The 22,129-nt window shown below is 42.3% G+C and overlaps 1 protein-coding gene across 2 annotated transcripts in view; it reads left to right on the top strand.

The window, feature by feature from the left end:
• The first annotated feature begins 7,012 nt into the window (after positions 1–7,012).
• NETO2 (neuropilin and tolloid like 2) overlaps positions 7,013–22,129 on the top strand; it is a 31,146-nt gene continuing 16,029 nt past the window's right edge. Inside the window, exons 1-3 of one of the 2 annotated variants that reach the window (XM_066557743.1) lie at positions 7,013–7,148; positions 19,056–19,112; positions 20,566–20,706. In XM_066557743.1, coding sequence (XP_066413840.1) covers positions 7,115–7,148; positions 19,056–19,112; positions 20,566–20,706 — 232 coding nt within the window. In that variant the 5' untranslated portion in view covers positions 7,013–7,114. Of the gene's footprint in view, positions 7,149–17,188; positions 18,283–19,055; positions 19,113–20,565; positions 20,707–22,129 lie in introns of those variants that run through there. The other variant, XM_066557742.1, reaches the window with a different exon arrangement.

The raw sequence follows: 22,129 nt of genomic DNA, 5'->3' as shown, positions 1-22,129 counted from the left end.
GTATTCTGTATTTTTCTTTGTTTAAATCCATATGTGCAATAGTTAAAGAGCTTAAGAATTAGAGAACCAAAAGGAACCTGCAGTGTGATGTGAGTTCACTCATCCTGGGATGGATGCAGTATTTATGTGTGCTACTTCTACAGAGAAGACAACGCATTAAAAAATTAAAATCATAAAAATGTATCACCATTACACAAACTGCTTTTATAATTAAACTACAACTGCATTTGTTTTAGAAAGGCACAATGTTGTTATGAAAGTAACTATTTTTTTAACATAAGAAAGGTATGGGATTTTTTTGTTTGGTTTTGTTCTTCAAGAAGTTAAATGAAACATTATTGAGGGGAGATTGAGGATTGACACACTAAAATGTATTGCTTATTTCTAAGTGATGAGATATGCAAAGATTAAATTAAGAATGTAATAGGACACTCAGAATAATCAATGCACATTTTCCATGTACACTGCCATGGCCAAGTTTCATAAGGCTGTAATAATGACAGAAGACAGTGTCACTCAACTTTAGATATTTTAAGTGGTAATAAAGTAATGGTTGCTCAGTGTACTTGGGATCCTGGAAGAACCTCTGAGAATAATCATGTTTTTATTTTCCATGAGTTTACACTATTAATTCTGCAGTTACATCAGTTAATTTGCATTCCTAATACTGTTTGATAACCTAGACCATCCTTCTCAACAAACTGCAAGCGTTGGTTGTCAAGGCACTCCCGTGTGCAGGGGGTCCCTGCCGGGGCTGGCACCTCCCTGGAGCGTTCCCTGTGTGTGGCAGGGCAGCCCCTGGGCAGACAGGAGGGAGCAGGTCCGGAGCTGGGCTGGTGGTGCTCACCCTGAGTGCCAGTCAGCCCCGGGGTTACCATGGCAGTGCTGAACACTGACCCATTCACAGAGCAGCCCCGAGCCAGCAGGCACAGCAGCCTTGTGTGCTCAGTGTCCTGAGCTCTGAAGGTTCACTGGGTATTTCCAACATGCACTGATCACATGCCAGCACAAGAGACTCTCATGGCACATTACTGTTATTATTCAGGATAGAATATTTCCTTCATGCACACCTTCAATTTTTCTCATGAAAAGCTATTTTTTTTTAGATAAATACTTAATGCTTTTGGTCTTTTTAAACCCCATTGATAGAATTGGCTCCTACCAGCAAAAGAAAGAACTAATTTCATGATTAGGAGGATCCACAGTTCAATATATTTTCCTGTCTTTTTCAGATGGTTGGAGAATAATGCTAAATGCAAAATGCACTGGGGTAGCAAAGTTGTTTTTACCCTATCACAATATAGTACACATAGATTAGCTTCCTTTTGTTTTTGAAAAAGCAATTAGGAATAAAATAACCTCATGCTGACATTTAAGCTGTTGTACAAAACAATGAACTTGGTATCTTTTGCTCTGAGGTGTTTTGCATGCTCAGTAGTGCATCATTGCATCACTATATACAATATAATAAAGTTTACCCCAGGTTCTAAGTACTTGTAGCATGGCTCACAGTCTATGCATACTGTTTTGAATTAAGGCATTAAATATTGTTAAACTTGTCATCAGAGGTTTCATGTTGTACTTTGGTTCTCTGTTCTATAAGCATTAAATGTATGTTTGGTAAGGTTATTGCCCTTCTACCAGGAAGTTTAAGAAAGCAGCATCAATTAGAAAGTTGTAGTTTCCAGGTGATTGTCACAGTAACTGAGAAGTGAGAAATAGTTCGAGCTACATAAATTTTCAAACTGCAGCCACTCTAACACAGCCCTGGTGAGAAATGCTATTGGAAGCTTCCTCGGTGTGAAATTTCACCTATATAAAAACACTGTTGACAGGCCAACTGACAGATGGCTGTTGAAATACCATCTTTCTTTGTTCTCATTTTCCATGAGAAGCTTTAAGACTGAATCTTCCTACCAGATTTATCATTAATGCACTATAATCCCCCAACAAAAGAACCAACTTTTCTGCTGCAGATTAATAGGCATATTCTATGTAGTATGATATTCCTCCTGTACTGAGGCCATCATGCTTAACAGAGACATTAAAAACCCTACAGTTAATGGAGAAGTAATCACTACAAACACACCAAGTTTGGTCAATTCAGGGCTTCTATAGAATCACAGAATGGTTTGGTTGGAAAGAACTTTAAAGATTATCCAATTCCAACCCCCCTGCTATGGGCAGGGACACCTTCCACTATCCCAGGTTGCTCCAAGCCCATTTTTTACCTGGCCTTGAACATTTTCAGGGATCAGGGATCCAGGGGCAACCACAGCTTCTCTGGGCAGCCTGTGCCCAGCCCTCATTGCCCTCACAGGGAAGAATTTATTCCTAACCATCTAAACCTCCTCCCTGCCAGTGTGCAGCCATTCCCCCATGTCCTGGCACTCCATCCCTTGTACATTGTCTCTCTCCATGTTTCTTTGTAGGCTCCTTTCAGGCACTGCAAGGCCACAATGAGCTCACCCCAAAGCTTCTCCTCTCCAGGTGAACAATGCCAGCTGTGCCAGCTTTTCCTCCCAGCAGAGCTGCTCCATCCCACAGCTGGGGCAGCTGTGCAGGTGGGGTCTCACCTGAGCAGGGCAGAGGGGCAGAATCCCCCTTCCTTTACTGCCCCCCCAGGTCCTTCTCTGCAGGTTTGCTCTTGACCTATTGATGCCCAGCTTGTGCCAATATTTGATATTGAATAGGTACCGATAGATTGTAATTGATACATAACTTCTTTCAAATGAATGACACCAAAATAGAGCAGGAGAAGTCAGAAAGCTTCTGCTATATTATAATCAATGCTTTTATATTGTAAAAGCATTAACTGTCTCTGTTTTGAAGGTATTAATAAACAAACAAATATTTTTGTTTAAATTTAGAAAATACAATTATAAATAATCTCATAGTTTGCAAATATGTAGTACTAATTCTATAGGGATGTGCAAATGTTTTGTTCAAAGTATTATGTTAAGAAATCAAGAGCAGCAGAGGAGTTAAGTCTGGCACTGCTGTGTTGCTCTAGTAACCCTACTATCCATTCTGGGAACAGGATCTAGTTGTTGAAGCATTGGTAATATTGGCCTCCCTGTCACTTGAAAATAATCAGCCACACTGCACTATTTTTATAATTAATTCCTGACTTCAGTGAAAAATGTGGTCCCATCTATGATACAATCCATAACAATTATAACCTAATGTTCAAATTAATGAGTTTTTCAACCTCAGCCACAAAAGTCTGTAGGTATATTCTAACAGTCAGATCTAATTATATTACCTACCAAATAGGGAAGTGCACTGTAAGCTTTCTGAAAGCTATGAGTTTTCTTCCTGACTATTCAAAAGTTTGCAGTGTTCATTACTCAGTAGTAAATAACAAAACCAACTGTGCATATTTATGTATGATTATGTATTACATATTGTAATGCAATTAAAATTGTATTATAATACAATACTGAGGTACTTGCATCTTCTATAATTTTCTAATTATAGAAATTAGGATTTATCAAAGGCAGTACCTAAATGGTACTGACAAAACCAAGTACCAGAACAGTTAAAACATAATTCCTCATCTTCTTTCTTAATTATTCACTGTTGGCATCTATATTTTTGCAACCTCTTTTATAAACAATGTCCAAATAGCTGCTGGTCTAAGGCTGTTTGGGTTGTGCACTTTGCTACTCAAGAGCAGAAAATGTTTTAGGTAAATTAAAGTTAAAACTTCTCACAGAACAGCAAATCAAATGAAGTTTTAAGGAGGAGGCAAACCCAGTTCTAATAATTCAAATGTAAGCCTTTAGCTGCAGCAGAGCACTGTTGTGACTCATTCCTCAGCTGCTCATGCAGGTGTTTACCTACATCAGAATGAGTCCCACTGCCTTCCCTGAACTACTGCTACTCAAAAATAATCATGAGGATAGAGCATCAGACCAATACACAGCTGGCTGTCCAATAGCTGTCTTCAACCTTTCTTGACTCCCAAACTTCAGTTTAATTAAGTGCAGCTTACTGTCAGCGTGACCCAGTGGCAGAGAGTTTTCCTCCCTGGAAATCTGCACTCTGCAGGCTCAGAAGACAAGAACTGAAAGCTTCTTCAGACCTGTCACCAGTGAAAGCACCACCTGTAACAAGAACTCCAGCTAAACAAAGCAACAGGGATGTCCACAGGAGAAATGTCTCTGAAAGCAGCAGTAAACAGGGGCAAAATGTGCTCCAAATCTACAAATTGATGCTATTCCCTGCCTCTCCCACACTGACAGCTTGACACAGCCCTGGAAAGAGAGAGGATGGAAAAGCTGTTCACTTCCCCAAGTGTGTAATAGCTCTGTTCAACCTTCTAATGGACAAACCAGAAGTTGAGCTCTTCAGTTAAATTGACTGTAGCAGATTGGGTCTTTGCAATTACTACCCAAACTTGTACTGAGCACACAGCATTACAAGGGTTTTATCTCATCTTTGGTGAGAGACAATTGACCACAAATAGTTCTCTTGAATGCAAATTCAGCCCAAGATCTAAGAATCAGGCCAGTTCTCATTTCTTATAGCATCATGAGTAATAAAAATATCCAAGTCAAATTTTGCCATCAGCTATACTGTGCATTCCAAAAAATAAAAAAAGCAGGCAACCCCCTGTTTCCTAACAATCTGCACAACAGCACAGTCAGATTTTAATAATGTACTTGCAGAGGATAAAAAATGTGAACGATGCCAGATACAGCAGTGTTGGATATTTTCTTGCATTACTACAGTAAACATTTTTGTTAGTAAAGAAAATGTGAAGTAGATACGCCTATTGAGGACTTCTCGATGTATAGGAGTTTCCACTATAGAACTTAACATTTCATCACACAGCTATAAATACATGGTTAAGAGGGGAACAGAGGACTCGCTTTGTCCACTGCTGGAATGTAGCAGCTATTTCACAATTCATGGAAAAACTATGCTTGGAGGAGGACTGTATCATCTCTATTTGAAATTGAAAGGACAATTCAAGTAAGTAGAATAATATAATTATGTAACTTGGGATTTTGCCAGACCATCAACCTTAATACTTCATGAAGCTTCTTGCAACACTGAAATGGATCTTTAATACCCAGAAAAGCTCAGGACCTTTGCTGCGAGCTCTCGCCGGGGGTCTGGGAGGAGCAGCTGCCCCCGGGCCTGCTCCCTCCCGCTGCTCTCCGCTCGCTTCTCCATTGAATTCGCCCTCGCTGACAATCACACTGACTTGAAGCGCCTGAAATATTTAACAGATAATCTGAAGCAAGAGAATGACATTTTCTAACAGGATAGGCTGACCTTTGAACATTGTAGAAAGAATTTAACATTCAAATACAGAGCACCTAACCACAAGGAAATCAGAGCTTCACCTCGCACACTCGTGTTAGACACTGTACTGAGCTGCCGTACTCCTTAAGCAGACGGAGTCCCAAGTGGCAATTACGCATATAATTTACAGTTCGCAAAATCTGTTGGATCTAGCGAGTGGGTTGGTTCCGAATTGCTCCCACAACGCGCCTGCTCTGGGACAGCGGAGCTGCGCGAGGGGCAGCTGGAGGTGCAGCCGTGCATCGCTGCGCAGGACCCGAGTGGGGACCGGACCTCCTCCGTCCCGGGAGCGGGGCCGGGGCAGCTCCTGCGGGCGCGGCCCGGGGCGCCCGGACCGCTCCTGCTCCCTGCGCAGAGCTTGGCAACACGCACAGGTCTAAACATCTCCGCGTTTCAATACTCCTGGAGCCTGAATGAAAGATCTCAGCCTCGCCTAATGAGCAGATCCAGGGAGGAGACATCCTGTAGGAAATGCCCAGCGATTCTTCAAGCCGTGTTGCTAATGGGAGATTTGAAAGGCTCTCTAAGGGACTACCGTGTTTCTATCATTTTACACGTAGCCTATGGGCAGTACAGCCTCACGCGGGCATGCCCCCGGCTGTCCGGCACGGCCGCAGCTCTCGCCCTCACGCACCGCCCTGGGCAGCTCGGAGGGGTCTGGCAGGACGGGAGTCCCCGCGGCGGGATCTGCTGCCCTTCCCCCGACATCGCCACCTGCCTCCACCTCGGGCCCCTTCCCGAAGTAACATCTCCCCTCACAAGCGAACCCGATGTGATAGATAACCAGAGGGACGGGAGCCAGGGCAGGCAGCAGGCTAAGTGCGCCTTTTTATTAACTTCTTGTAAAGTAATAGCTCCATTTTAGCTGTCACTCTTATCAAACAACAGCCGCACAATAGCGTGTGATGGGCTCTTCCCGGCGCCGGAGCTGCAGGCAGCACACTGCAGCCAGGCAGGCAGCTGGGCACGCCGCACTGCCGGAGCCGCGCGGGCTCCCTGCCACCAGCGATGGGGCGAAGGGGAGCCACGGAACACCGAGGGAAGCACCGTGTCCCTTTTACCCTATGGGGACCCACTGAGATGTCAAACAAAGCCGGGCAGCCAGGATTCAGGGTTATCCAAGCCACCGTGTGCTGGAGAGGGGCCGCACGGCTCGCCCCCGCCGCCGCGGGGGACGCTCTCCGGGCACCCAGCACCGCACACGGGAAAAGCTCGGCAGACGGGGGCAGGATGGGCCTGGGGCGTGAGGCACGGCGGGGGCCGAGGTGCGGGACCGAGGCGGGGCGCTGCAACGGAGCCAGCCCCGGCTCCCCGTAGGGACGGGGTGAGAACGGGTGCTGCTCCGGCGCTGTCGCCCCCGCCTCGGTGCCCGGCCGAGCGGGAGGAGCACAGCGGCTCCGCCGGCTGCGGCTGTGGCTGCTTGCGGGGCTCCGTCGGGGGCGGGCACATGCGTACAAGCGGCTCATCCAGGCAAACACCCCTCACATCTTAAATGAGCTTCATTTAGCAGCAGCCGCTTCAGTCGGGCTGGGAGCTGCCGGGCTGCGCTCCGAGCGCCGCGCGTGGAGCCCCCCGGGGCAGGCCAGCCTCGACGGAGCCCGCCGCGCCCCGCTCTCGATGGGACTGAGCGCGGCGGCGGCTCCGCGCTCGGGCGGCGGAGGCTGAGCGCGCCCCGCGGGGGCGCCGGGCATGGCCGCGGGCGGGCGGGGGCCGAGCCGTAGCCGCGGGCACAGCGCCCTCGCGGGGGGCACCGCCGCGGCCATGGAGCGCCGCTGATCGCCGCCGCCGCCGGGAGACAATGGCCCTGCACAAACTCTGCTCGGTGCTGGAAGGTAGGAGCCGCGGGCGGCACGGCGCCCCGCCGGAGCGGGGACCGCGGTACCCCCGGCGGCGCCGCCCCTTCGGCCGCCCCGCGCTGCCCCCGGAGCCCTCCCTGCGCCGACGGAAACTTCGGAGCGGCGGGCGCGGGGGCTGGGCAGGGGCGGCCGCCGCGCTTCTGCCGGGGCTGCTCTTCCCGGGCAGCTGCCGGCGCTCCGCGCCTCCCCATCGCACCGCCCCATCGCACCGCCCCGCGGCCCCGCGTCCCTGCCCTGCGGCCGCCGCTCTCTTGCCCCGTTCTGCCCCACGCGAGACACAGCGCTGCGGCTCGGGGCCGCGGCTGCCGGAGCCCAGCGGGGTCCGGGCCGGGAGCCCGCACCCATCCCGGGCTGCCCCCGGTCCCGCTAGGGCGGGCGGGCGGCCGAGACACCTCGGCACCTCGGGCTTGGGAGGTCCCAGCGGCGGGGACACCTCCGTACCCCGGGTTTGGGGGATCCCGCCGTTAGGAACACTTCGGGTTCGGGGGGGTCCCAGCCTGCAGAAAGATGGGTCACAGTGGCAGCGACCCTACCCCGGTGACCCGTATATTCCCGAGACACACCGGCGGAATCCTACGCTCGTCTTTTCACAGTAAAAATACTCTCTGCTTTCGTGACTCTCCTGACGAGCTGCTCCACACTGTTCAGCTTATCACACTTGTTATAGGGAACAAGGTCTGTTTTCAGCAAGGTTTTCATAAAATGAGTCACCTGAGTCACAAGCTACACACTGACCGGTGTTTACCTGTGTTTTTCTTCTTGAGGCTTTTAAATCTTGTTTCTAACTTATTTCTGTTCAGAGGTAAACAACGGAGCAAGGCTCCTCATCCGAGTATTTCTTTGTGCTGTTATTTATACAGCTCGACAATGGGCCAGGGGTTTCTGTTAGGAAAGAAATCTTGATGTGACACTTAACCTTGTGCCTCAAGAAATTATTTCTAACATTCTGTATCTTCTTGAGCAATAGCAGACTTGATGGGGATTCCAGTCTTGTTGTTTTGTTTTATTTTTAATGATGATTGTTATTTTAAATTATTCTGTTAGGAGATGTTGTGACTGCATGCATTATTGAAGCCAACAAGGCACTACTGCAGAGTGGAGAATTGTTTAGAGTATACATTGATGTCTTCCCACAGTATGAAAGTTCTAAAGAAGTCTGTTTTAAATCCAGAATGTTTCCATGGGCCATAAAATCTCATGTTCCTGGCATGAAGGACTTTATGTCTTTAGGGTTTCAAAAATATTTTTCATTTATTAGCATCATAACTGAGAGACAGAAGAAACTTGTTCTTAATAAATGTCTGTCTCTATATTGTTAACCATTCACTGAGTTTAGACAACGTAGGAACATATGGCTTACACGGGGAATACAAAGCATTTAGATTCTTTTTTCTACTGCCTCTTTTAAGTAACATATTTAAATATCAGAAGCCAATATAAAACAGCCATAAAATACAACTGTTGTATCTACTACTTAAATACTTTATACACATGCAGATTTAATGACATTTCAAAAATATGTGATTGCTGCAAAATTGACTGTACAGGTTTTCCACTGAACAGACCTGTATATTTTTTTATGATCACACTAGTGTCCGGGTAAAAAGTCCCTCTACAGGAAGTTTTTTGTATTATTCATAATCCATAAATTGCACAAAGCCATTAGTCAATAAGCGGTTAGTATTCTAAACACATCCCTTGCCATGACTACAGAAACAACCTATCATTACTTAGCATCATAAACTCCCTTTTAGCTCTGCTTCAATAGAAATCCTTACATAGTCCCATTATTACACCTAATCAGAAACAAAAAAGTATATTCCTTTAGATAGGTGTATACATTCAGTTCCAGAAGGAAACTGCTGGGAATAAAATTCAAAGTAACCATCCATATTTTACAAATTGCATCTTAAATTCTGCATGGAAGCCCTACTTACTGTGGCAGTAATTTTTTTTCCTCCATACAAATAGCTTCATGTGCAGAACTGGGGGAGTTTTGCTAAACCACATGCAAAGTACTATGAAGCTTAATGTATCATGAGAAGTCATATTTTATTTAATACTTCTTAGAAACATCTTCTATTCTTAACAGAGCGTGTATGTATACATTTCTGTCATCCACAGAGATTCTATTTTGTGGCTGTTACCTCAGGGCAGAAAAGAGCCCCTCATACTTTGTGGTAGTTGGAATTTCTTATATTAAGCTTGTTCAGAGCTATTCATCTGTTCTTCCTCAGCTATCAATATCAAGGACTATTTAAATAAAAACTTAATGTAATTCTTTGTCTCTGTCTGTAGTGTTCAGCAAAACTTTTCAAAGTCTCATCCTGAGCCCATCATCCTGCCTGGATTCTTTGCTCTCCTCCAGCTCTCCCAGGCAGCAGTGCTGAGTGGCAGCGCTGCTAGAGCACGACAGCCCTGAGATTTCAGTGGCTGCAGCTTTTGCTCAGGTGGAGCCCAGCCAATGCCCACCTGCTTTCTCTGTGGGCTCTGGAACCCTTTGGAGGCCAAGAGCTTGCTGCATTTGGGCTGTTGGAGGACAAAGCCTTTGCCTCCTGCCTTCAGTTCTCAATGCCATCTTAAGCACGCTAGAATCCTTCCCTGAGCCTGGCACAGCTTGCAAAATGCAACTGCTCTACAACAGAAAAGCACCAGAGCCCTCCACTTCATGAGAGAGAAAAGCAGCTGCTTTCATAATAAAGCCATGCCCCTGTTGGGCTGAGGAAGTAAATATACCTACCTTGAATTTCCTCATACCTGGTGTTCCCCCAAAATGTGTTTGCTAAGGGCTCGTTCCCATGCTTCAAATCTGCTCCCTCTTTCATTTCCATATGCTGTTATTTGCTTTAAGAAACTGTACAAGCTGTCAGTTAAATCCTTCCTCTACATTAGTTTTGGGCTATTTCAGTTAATATATTGGATTAATTTAGAAAGCCAAAAAGAGAATTCTCTAGCTTCTGACCCAGTAATTCAACAAGCAGCCAGGAGTAGAACAAATTACTGGTACATTCCCAACCTTCCAGTGAACTACAGAATTATTTGCAACTCCATCAGGTTGCAAGAATGTGGACTGCTATGATTTAACTTCCTGCCATTCTGCTCCAGCTCCTCATTTGCATTTTGGCATGATTTTAACAGTTAATTTCTCACAAACAAGTAGTGTTAGGAAGTAATGCTTCCTTCCACACAAAAGCTAGAAATTATGGCTGCCTATTTCCAAAACCAAAAGGTGTAATAATGCCACAAAAAGCTGAAAACAGCAGAAAAAAAGGTTATTCAAAAATCTCCTAATAGTTTCATGATTTGTTCATTAAAGCCAAAAGCAAAAGTACTGACTGTAGAAGCTACAGTGACCCTAACAAAGGCAGTATCAAGTGAAGTCAGAATATTATTTTTTACTTGAACAGTATCTGCTTTCCACCTTTTCTGCTGCACTGAAAAAAAGTGAAGGTCCAAACTGCATGCAGTGCTAAGCAGTTCAGCAGAAGTAACTCAAGTAACTGCAGAACAGGATTCAAAAAGCTGCAGTGTTAAAAACAAGGCAAGTGTTTGGTGGTGTGTATTACACCTTGCTCTTCATACACATACAAAATTCATATTCAAAATGCACCACCCTGAAGCATAACTTCAGATACATTAACTCCCTCATTTTCCTAAGACATAGATGACAGTGACTGCTAAAATTTTTACAGAACAACTTGGTTACAATTACATTGATATTAATAGCAAATTTCAGTGGGTAAGTCATGTATATGGCTGCAGCCACAGTATAGAATAATACTGGATTGAAGCAAAAGGAACTACTAAATTATGTATCCCTATCTAATGAAAAAGTTAAGATTTTCAGCATCTTCCTTAAGGTTTAATTCACAGGGAGAGATTAGAGAAAAAAATTACCCTTGAAGTAAAACTTTATAAGCTATTCATCATTTATGAACCTGTCAGAAAGTCATAATTCACTGGAGAAATGAAGAGAGCAGCTAATTGCACATACTCTAGTACTTGCAGTTTACATACAAAACAAACCCAGCACTAGTAGTATAACTTGTCTGGACTGAAGCAAAATTTTAGTGTCTTGGATTCAAGCTGGGATTCTAACACTGCAAACAAGCTTGCTGCTTATCTGCCTTGTACATTCCAATTTGGTTTTTTTTTTAACTAATGAAGCACTTACAGTCTAGGACAACTTAAACAGCTTGCTACCTTTAAACAGCTTGCTGCCTCTGTCAACATATTACTGGGCAACTGCCACCTCAAATACTGCAAGATATGGGGTTGGGTGAGTGTAAATTTTACAAGAAAAGCCAGCAGGTAACTTTTAATAAAAAAAATCCACATTTCTTTCAGATTATCTTTGTGCTTCACCCAGTTTTCTGTTATTAATAAGCTGACTCCACTGTGCAGCAGGAAAGGATGGCCAATATGTTTAGAAATTATTTCACAAAACCTCCTTCTATATCATATGGTAAAATTGATGAACACTAAGTTAAGTCTCTTTTTAAGGGACTGAGAGTGAAAAGCTGGAAAAGAAAAAATTGTAGTGTGTACATAAATTGTTGCCAGACATGAAAGAAGATAGCAGAAGAGAACTTTAAATACTAATTTTGTAATAGACATTCCAGAAATTATTTCCACTGAAAAATACAGTATATTGCTAATAAATAAGAGAAGATAAAGAACTCTGGTATAATCTGATTGATTTTTAAGTCAAAAGTATCACTATCCAATTTCTCTAGGAATAAGCTATTTCTGGGAAAGATGTATTCAGAATAGTCATATGCAGCAGGATTAGCTCTTAGCTCTGTCAGCTAGAGGGAAGTCATCTGAACTTAGAAGTCAGTGTACATATTTTAATAAGGTTTTGAAACCTCTCATCAACATGGTTTGCACATGCAGTCTTCTCATCAGTTCTCTTGCTGCACACAGCTTGGAGATGAAAAAAAAGGCTCTTCCATATAAAAAGGAAAGTTTCTATTTTAAAAATGAAAGCTATCATTATTCTGGCAGAAGTTTTGCTGGCAGACAGAGCCAGGGATGGATTATAAGTAACAGGATGTGGAGCAACTGGTAAAATGAAGCAGCTCACAGCTGCTTATACATTTCTAATGGAGGATAGGATCAGAAATGTTAAATGTTTTTAGCCAACCTAGAGGGGACTCTGTCACAGATCCATCCAAGCATGAATTGTTCTGGAGATGATTTTTATCAAAGGGACATGGGAGAACTGCACTTACTTCCTGAATCAGTTAACCTGGTTTCTCTGCAGAGATAGAGTCCCAATTTGTTTCTCTGACAATCTTAAAGAGAGGAATCCTTACTGGAAACAGCTGGAGTGAGATGAAACTGTTATATCTGAGAATAGACCTGAGTGCATTCAGATATCCTGCTGGCAGTTAATGGCTAACAAGATTTGGATCTTAGAAGGCACCAGAGTCACCGTTAATAGCTGGTGAAGCCCACTTCTGCTATCAAGCTTCTGTGAGAAGGATTAAAAATGTGTTGGCAGCTCCACTAGCATGCTCTGGGTAAGACTTAAACCAGCTAAAATATGTCTTGCCTGATGCACACCTTCATCTCTGTATTTTATTCTGTGACAATCCTGCTGTATGTTCCAATATGAGGAAACCACTGGAGCTGTTAATAGGATAAGTTGTAGGCAGCCACCTTAAATGCTCTTTGATACTCATTTTACCAATCTGCAAATGTTCTGTTGAGACTGCAATAGATTAAGGAATGTATACAGGGTATGAACTATAAAAATGTTTGGGATTCAAAAACTGCCATGTTTTCCTCCTCAGCAACAGAATGGTCAGCCTTAAATACAGCAGCAACAGATGCAATCCAGTATTCCTTTTGTCAATTAACAAACATAGCAAATGCTAGGAAGAGAGAGAAAAATCTCATTCCTTGAAATTTACAGTGTGTGTTTCTGAACTAAAAATGGCTTGAATCCTAAAGCAGTTAATAAGCTTTTTGAAAGAAAAGGAGGTGACCATGCACACAGAATTACATGAAATCCAAAGTGTCTGGACACTTTACCTCTCTGTCTAAATTGTACACGTTCTTTACAAGACCAGCCACTAGTCAATCACTCACTTTGAATTTTTGCAGCAACTAATCCTTGATCAGAGTCCTTACAAGCAACCAAAATATGTAGTTAATGTTGGCCAGAGAAGAGGCTAGGATATAATAATTATAAATGTCCCCAACTCATTAATAGCTAATATTACTGTTTAGATGCATGAGTAAAACCTGGATATAAAACCTGAAATACTGTGATGAGCAGTTGCTGAAAGTAACACTAATTTTAGTACACAGGGCAAATGAGGAGCTAAGTTTAAGAAGAACACACAGAAAAGGAACCATTCCCATAAGGCAAAACAGAGTCCATAATTAAGATCAAGCATTTGTTACTCCAGGCTGTATCTGCCAGAAAGAAGCAGGCATCCTGGCAAGATCTTCCAACATGCATGACCAGTGAGTTGCCAATTACCATCCCTCTGGACTGTGTGTGTACAAGGTGCTGCCTGATCCGAGGAGCAGAGCACAGAGATCCAATGAATCCTGCTTTAAGCAAAGTCTGTCATCTTTATCCCTAGGATTCTGGCTACCACTATACTAAGAATGTGTAATACTCTAAATTATTAAGTCTTTATTTTAAAACATGGTGGAATGTTTCTCAGCTGTGCCTGACTGCTGCCCAGTTTGATATTCAGCTTGCCCTGCATGCATAGATCCCCCATTGGCATCACTGAAGACAGACACTGCTCTCAGAGCCACCCAGCAAATCGAGTCTGTTGTCTCTGTGTGAAGGTCCCTAGAGCATGCAGAAAGAGCAGGGGAAGGACAGATCACAGGGAGCTGAGAGCTGAACTGGATCCCATGAAATCTGAAGAATGTGTTTGCCATAAAGTACAAACATATGTCAGATTTGCAGCCTAAAGCACTTGTTTATCCAAGCACCATGCTGATTTCTCAGTATTGGGTTGAGCACCCATTTACTGCAAAACTAACTATAGTATTCTCATTTTTAAAGGGAAGTAGGAGCCACACATTTGTGAACCTCCCTCTGTATACTCCAATGCAGAAATTGCCTTCATTTTTCTTTTTTAGCTTAGATTTACTTTATAAAATTTAGGAAATGCCAACAAAGAACATCTTGACTTCTGCAAACAATGCAGTTTATTACACCAGTTCAGGGGCTTCTTTTATGTTATTCTGTAAGCCTACTTTAGCAACAGAATAGGAAGAACTTGAATTGTATGTTTAGTGTCTTCACTTTTCAAAATTTATACAGCTGTCTGCAGGCTATGTGATCTAAAATATTTAATGCAAAGAAGTGAAGAAAATGAAAAATCCATTATTTTAAAAACAGACAGAAGCTGGCTGCTTTTTCTATGTTTCTAGCTCATGCTCACACAGGTAAAAACTATCAGAGCTTTAAATAGGAGTACAAGAGTGTGCACCATAATTCATGAAATACAAGTACAAATACCAGATCATGAATAAAAAAGCTCCTCAATCTCTGCCTCAGTGCATGCTGCTGTTGGCTTAAGGATGGCCTCTTCTGCAGGGTACAGATCGTCATGGGGAAGCTCACTGTAAGGTGCAGAAGCACTAACTTTTATTACATTTCTCACCTAAGTATCTCTAAGTTCATAAGGTCAGTGTCCCACAGCTCAGGCTCCTCTGGGAGAATTCTCATCATACTCCTCCAGTGAAAACAAAACACCCAGCTCTCCCCTAGAATCCCTTTGATATTCAGTGCAATCCTGCACGGTGCTGTTGCTTACATCAGCAAGCCATGTTCAAGTGGCATCTTTACTCACTACTTGTGCTTCCTGTACCATAATAGACTATGGAGCTAAGCCTAGACTTATCTTTCATCCACACTGAAGAGTAGTCATGTCAGAGAGATCTGTGAGAGGCTTTCAAAGAGGAAAAAAGGAGCAGAGGAATACTGTGTCCCATTTCAAGTTCAGGTGCACAATAAATATTTGAATTGCAGTTTATTAGAAATAAGAAGATCATTCTTCATCCTTCTGGAAGTGCTACAAGACTGTTAGTGAAAGTGGTTCAGTCTCTCATGTCTGTTCTAATTGCTGTGACTGTGGCCCTGCTGCAGTCCCAGGACAGTGGTTCAGCAATGGCTCTCTACTGCACCAACTTCCAGGATTTATCTCTTCCCTAGACATCTTCCTCCTTATGGACTTGAACTGTCCAAATTAGTCTTTGAGATTTGAAATTATTTTTCCAGGAAGTAGTATGAATTTAGGACACCAAGAGATAGCTTTGGTTTTTTTAAATGCACACAAAAATGGGTTAAAGGAAACAGTCTGAAAGGTCTAAAAATATCCTGACTGATTATTTTTTTCCTTTTCTTTTCATCCTGAGTATTGATAGACCTTGTTTACAGCCCCTTAACTCCTGTTGGCTTTCCCACATGATACTGTGCCATGTCAGTGCACTCAGTTTAAGGCAATCCTACCTCAGGCAATCCTGCCCAGTACTCTCAGGAAGAGCAGGTAAGTCCTCTGCACCTTTCTGCCAGCAGTGTCTCACTGATGAAGACAGCACACATCCAGACCATTAGCCAGAGACACCTCTTTATCAGGCTGTCAGCTGGGACAAAAGTGGTGCCAAAGGAAGACCCTGGAACATTTGCTACCTGGGCTACCTTACATCTTAAGGGTTGTTGAGAGCATGAGGAGGATGGGCACTGCCAGGGAAGGGCAAGAACAAGGTGTAAGAGATTAAAACTGAAGAGGATGGAAAGAGCAAGGAACAAACAGAAGGTGGCCCATACCTTCCCAGTCATCCATAGAACATGGCAAAAGAAGCCAGTCAGACAAATATTCAACCCATATCTTCTGCAGTTGCCTGCATATCCATGCTGCTCTGCAAGGAATAGGCTCTGTTTGTTTGCATTTACACACATACAGGACTATTTATAGAAACAGCACAGCTCTAGTGAAAGCCAATCAGGCTTTCTGAAGTCCTTTTAGGGGGATAGTTGCTTTATCCACATCAGCAAGAAGGGAAATCAATGGTTAGTTTAACAGAACATCTATTCTTATGTTCTTTCCACCAGTACAATCACTGAAATAAATGTCAATGCATACTGAAAATTTTTTTAAATAGTGTATTGGAACAGTGGTAGCCATAGGAAAGAGCTGTACTAAATAAAAACCAAAGCAAACCAACAAACCCTCAATTTTTCACTGTTGCTTGAAAGTGACTATTTGCATTGATTTTGTTAGTCACATGTTAATTTCACTTACATTTCTCTGTGTGTTTGCTTTAAGAAAAAAAGTGAAAGCTCTGTTTGCATTTTGAGAAGCAGCATAAGTTACACAGAGCTTGCTCTGTCCTTGCAAAACAGATAGTAGGCACAGCACATCTTTAAGAAAGGTGAATTCAATAGAACATAACACTGCCACATGATTTACACAGGACTGGGGAAACTCACTTTACTTTAGCAACAAAAGTCAACATTGAAGTGTTGCACCAAAACCAGTGTAGAAAAGAGAGTGACAACTTTATAACCACTGTCAAGATTCTCTGTTCGGGACAAGTGATCTCAGGAGTACAAATGCATTGGAAGTTCATGCAACTCACAAACTCAGATTCTTCAGTGTACAGTTTAAACAGAGAAGCTGCAAAAATAAACTGTAAATAATTGTAAAATAATATCATCTATGTAAGGAATAGTAAGAACTAAAACCAGCTGAAAACTAATGTCAATCATATGCTAATAAAGATGGGATATTTGTTCATTGCTTTAAAGACTAGTGAACATCCATAACTGAATACCAGTAATGGGTGCTAGATACTTTCTTCTGAAGGAGGAATTTTCAGTTTAGGGTGAGTCAGTTATGATTAGCAGCATCTGCTTTGTATTTGGATAATGACAGATAGTATATTTTTAAGTATATTAATATTGATGAAAATGCAGAATTATTGCAAAGATGGAAATTGAAAAACTGCTTAAATCTTCACCTACTCTAACATAATCCATCCCTAAAAATCAAATAAGCTTCTAAGAACATAGCACTTGTTTGCAAGACCCATATGGTATTTTAGAAAACACCCACAGCTATGAACTGACTTACACAGGAAAAAGCAGTTGTTGGTGAGGAAAGTTTCAGAATGAAACACAGTCTACTTCTGTATGGGTAGAGAGAAGAAAGGGCAGCAGAAACATACAAAATAAAACATAAATGCTGGATGGACACTTTCAGGAGCAGACTTTGATTCCTTTAATCTTTTCCCAAGATGATATATCCATGCCAGTGTTAGAGGAGCATCTGGATGAGTTGAGACAAGATCGCTGTGGTTCACAGTCAGTGCATGCTCACTCTGCAGCTCCAAAGGGCTCAAAGTCCAACAGCAACACAGGGAACAGCACAGATGGAAAAAATGCCATTTCAACTGAGCCACTGAAATGCCTGAGCAACAAGGCAGGAAGGCTCGGAAAATAAAATTAATTTCTTGAAAGTGACAATAAAATTCCTGCTGAAATCTCTTTTTTGCCCTGCAGTGCTAAGGCCATGCTTGCCTGACAAGTAGATTAAGAACATGGGAAGGGCCATACCAGGTCAAATCAAAGGTCCATCTTGCTTGGTATCTTCTTTTACAGAGATATAAAAGCAGAATGAGTATAAAAATAGAGCAAATTATATTTGCCCCAAATACATCCCAGACTGCCAACAACTTAGGGCTTAAGGGGTTTCTGAAACAGAATTTTTTACCTCAAGGATGCATTATGAATTATGTGCATTTAAAAAGAAAGAAAAAAAAGAAAGAAAAAAAAGAAAAATCTTTGTTTAATTTGAACATGCCTCCTGCTTGCTTTGTCTCACAGCCCCTGGTTCTCTACTGGAAGAGACAAGCAGTAGTTGCTCAGTTCTCAATCTCAGTGATACTTGTGGTTTTGTAACTTGTGTCCTATCTCCCCTCAGCTGCCTTCTGTCCAGGGCAGTCCAGGCCTGCTTAGGTAGTTCTGTAAGAGATGTGGCCAGAATTTCTGAGATACTCCAGATGCAAGCAAATGGAAGATTTGAAGAGTGGCATATTAATTTACTTGATTTCATTCTCTTTCTCCCTCCTGGTAATCCTAAACAATTTGAAGTGACAAAGTTGACAAAGCATTTTAGGACAATCGAAACATTAAGGCTGCTTTAAAATTGCTGATGGATTGTGGAATATGGAGTTTTTCATATGGATGCTTCTTGGGTGCAGGGAATGTGTAAATGTAAAGGAAAGGCCAAAAGTAAAACAGCCAGAAAGGAAGGAAAGAAAGAGGGAGGTTGTGCATCTCCAGAATGTGCATCTGCCCATTTTCTACTACCTCATCATTTGCAGAAATCACTGGTATTGTGTGGCAGCATCACAACCACCACTCTTGCAAGCACAAATCTGTGAAATCTATGGAGGGGTTAAGACAATGCAGTGTCTCCTGGGGTCCAGATTAATTTCTTGGAAGCTGGAGAAGTCTTTTGCACACATTATGCAAATAGAGTTTTAGGATAAATATGATTCATTATAGCAGTGAAACATCTTGTTTCAGGATATAAAAGTTTTATAGACAACAGATACCATGTAAATCTAGAAAATATTCTTATAAGTCCCCTCAAACAGCGAACTGCTGTTCTCATACACACTTTCTTAAGGAACCTGGAAGAAGGACCAGCGGTGCACATAGACTGCACTGGTTTCATGAGTTGAAATTTTAAAGAAAACAAATGAATTAATTACATCATTTTGTATGTTCTGAGTTGTTTTGGTCAGTGATGCCAGGATTTGCATGAACTGGGACTGCAGAAAATGGTCTATAACTTTGAAGAATTTCTGATGTTTCTCCTGTCCAATTTCTCTCATCAGTGTTGCTTGTAACAATCCTGGTAGTGGAAGGCATTGCTGTTGCACAGAAGACACAAGGTACAATTTTAGTTTGATGATTTTCTCTCAAAAAATGGAACAGTTTTATAACTTTTAACTGAGCAATATAAGTGAAATGAAATGTTTGTATTCAGATATGAATAGCTCTTGAATTACCAGGATGAACTGCAGGATTTTCCATTTTCCCCCATTTGCTGCATTTTCTCCCAAATGAACAAAGCCACGCAGTCACAAAGAACATGTAAGTTTTACTTTCCCGGGTAAAGTTCTACACTTTTAGATGTTAGAGGTGGGAAAGAAACCACCACAGAAATTCATGTTTTCTGTATCTGACAACAAGCTTTTCAAATAGTCCACCCACAAACATTTTTGAAGCCTGCTGAGTGGGGAAGGAATCAATTGCACAAACCTTATTTTTTCATATGTGGGATTACCTACACTTAAGAGAGAAGAATTCCTTGAACTGTCGCCTACAGAATTTCCTTGAAAAATTTCTGCAGAATAGAGAAAGTTTTCACCCCCATAAATCAAAAAGTTGTCAAGGTACCAGTGGAAGGTGATGTAATTTACTGGAGGAATCTAAGACTTGCACCAGCATGGATGTCCTCTCACAGGTCTGCAAATTAAAACTGTGTAAATATAAATAACACTATGAGTACCCTGTGAGATCTAGGAAATACCTAGCTGAAAATACATATCCTATGTCTTACTGTCTCCAATTCTGTGGATACCAAGGAGAAGAGCCAAAGGTACTTAAGAATGTCAGAGATTCCCAACCTCATCTCTGTGGATGAGGAAATCTGAACCAAGCTCTGTGAATGATCCAGCATGAAGAATTACCTTACTAAACTGCATCATCTCAGTCCCAGAACACATTTCCCTGTACATCCAGAAGAGGAACTGTGATCCTAAATGAGACCTTTAGCTACCAGGGCAATCTAGGAATTTCATTAACTGCCATTGCTGTGTTTAGTGTATTTGCATATTGAAATTCATTCTGTTACAAACTTCCTGTATTCCAACAAATTACTGTAAATAGATATCCCACCTTAGCATATTCTGGAATCAGGGTCAAAACCAATGAAAGCTGACAAATATTTCTGATTATATTTACATAGGAATGGAGATGACATAACCCATAAAATAATGTTATTGGCAGCCACTGTGACTATTTAAGTTAGAAAGATGAGTATCAAAAACCTGAACTGAGTTGAGTAAAAAAAAAAAAAACTACTCCTTCTGCTTTCCAATATATCCAGTCTCTGGATATATTTGATATTTAAAAACTGTGATATCTTTAGGATATACCCCACCACAAAATTAAACATAAGATTTTCTTTGATAGATATTAATGAGACCCTTGCAAGAGGGCTTGCAACCAAAATAAATTACTTTCTTCTTTATAGGCTATGTGTCATGCCAGAATTTTACTTTATCAAATCTGCATGCTTGCAGATCACTTATTTGATCACTTTTTTGCTTTTTGCTTAAGGTGGGCAAAACATTGGAGTGAATCGCATTCCTCCCACCCAGTGTGACAACTGGGTCCGGACCAGTAATGGAGGACATTTTGCTTCACCAAACTACCCAAACATGTACCCACCCAATCAAGAGTGCATCTACATCTTAGAAGGTACATGCTTCATTTCTCTTTTGTTATGCTGTAATCTTACTGTTAAATGGAAAATCCTGACCTGTTGAAACTGTCATCTTACCCTGCTGTAAGGTATTGCATGGCCATACTGATAATATAATGAATCCTGCAGTTATTTACTTGAACAAGAAGCTAAATTTTCTCTCTCAAGTAATAACAACAAATAAATAAGAAATGCAAACATGAAGAAATTAGCTATGTAGAATAAAACATATCCTCACAGCCAGGAAAAGGAGCAGCATATCTACTGTAATCCATGAAGATATGGAATTAGTAAGATAAAAATTGTAGCTTGTTACCTTTATAGCACTAATAATAGATTGCAAAAGATGAAGGCTATTTCATACCATGCTGTAATGTTCTATCTCACCAGCAGAAAACCTTTATGCTGTCCTTCATTAATAAAAAGATATATCTGACTGCCATAGCACTGTACTAAAAATACAGAGATTTGTTAGCACTGCTGAGGTCACTATTAAAATAATGTGATGAGGACAAAAAAATGTCATTAACTAGAATAAAACCATATTCCAATGAGAATATCTTAAATAAAGGCTGCAAGACTTGAGACACTCCAATTATTTTTCCTCCTATTAGAAGGCACCCAAACCTCACTGAAGTCAGCTAAAAATACTAGTCAGCCTAATCATCAGATTCATATCAATTAATTGAAATATTTCAAGTAATGAAGTTTGATGAGTTTTTATTTGTACAGCACAGCAGTGGTTCACAATCCCCTCCTTTTTGCTTGTTCCATGCACATCCTGGCTTGGCACCTTTCCTGCCCAGGAGTGCCCCAGGGAGCAGCCAGGCTGTCCTGCTGCAGGGCTGGGCCACAGGAGCAGCTTCCAGCTCTCCTCAGGCCTCGCACAGAAACACTCCGGGTGCCTGAGAGGGGCCAAGGCCCTCCAGAACTTCTAGCCAAGATCTGCTCCTTCACGCAGAGCACTGCCAACATTGCCAGCAGCTCCAAATACGTGTAGCTCTTGTGAGTGAGGCAGAAGGTCTGCTGGGAGGGCTGGAGATGCCAGAGAAAATCCTTCTGGCATTCAGGACAAGCAGGCAGCGTGTGATTCCTCAGGGCTGTCACTCCAGAGCCAGCCAGGATCGGGAGGTTCACGCAGCACAGCTGATGCCAGGAATGAGGAACACTAAAGCCATTCATTCACACAGGAGAAAATTCTGGGATCCAAACCACAGATGTGAGAGTCACAGCTCTGATCCCAGTCCTGATGTTAGGCTGCCACAAGCTCACACTCACCAACATCTGTAGCCACCTGCATATCATTGACATGTATGAAGCACTTGGACTTCTCTGAATATTCTAATAAAAGATGTCTTCTGTGAAAAGATCTACAAATTTGGACTTTATGTTTAAGAAATATTGAGTAGTTCTTCCTAT

The sequence above is a fragment of the Molothrus aeneus genome, chromosome 11 (genome assembly GCF_037042795.1).
Source record: "Molothrus aeneus isolate 106 chromosome 11, BPBGC_Maene_1.0, whole genome shotgun sequence".
NCBI classification, from domain to species: domain Eukaryota; kingdom Metazoa; phylum Chordata; class Aves; order Passeriformes; family Icteridae; genus Molothrus; species Molothrus aeneus.
This window is presented reverse-complemented; position numbering and strand designations above follow the sequence as displayed.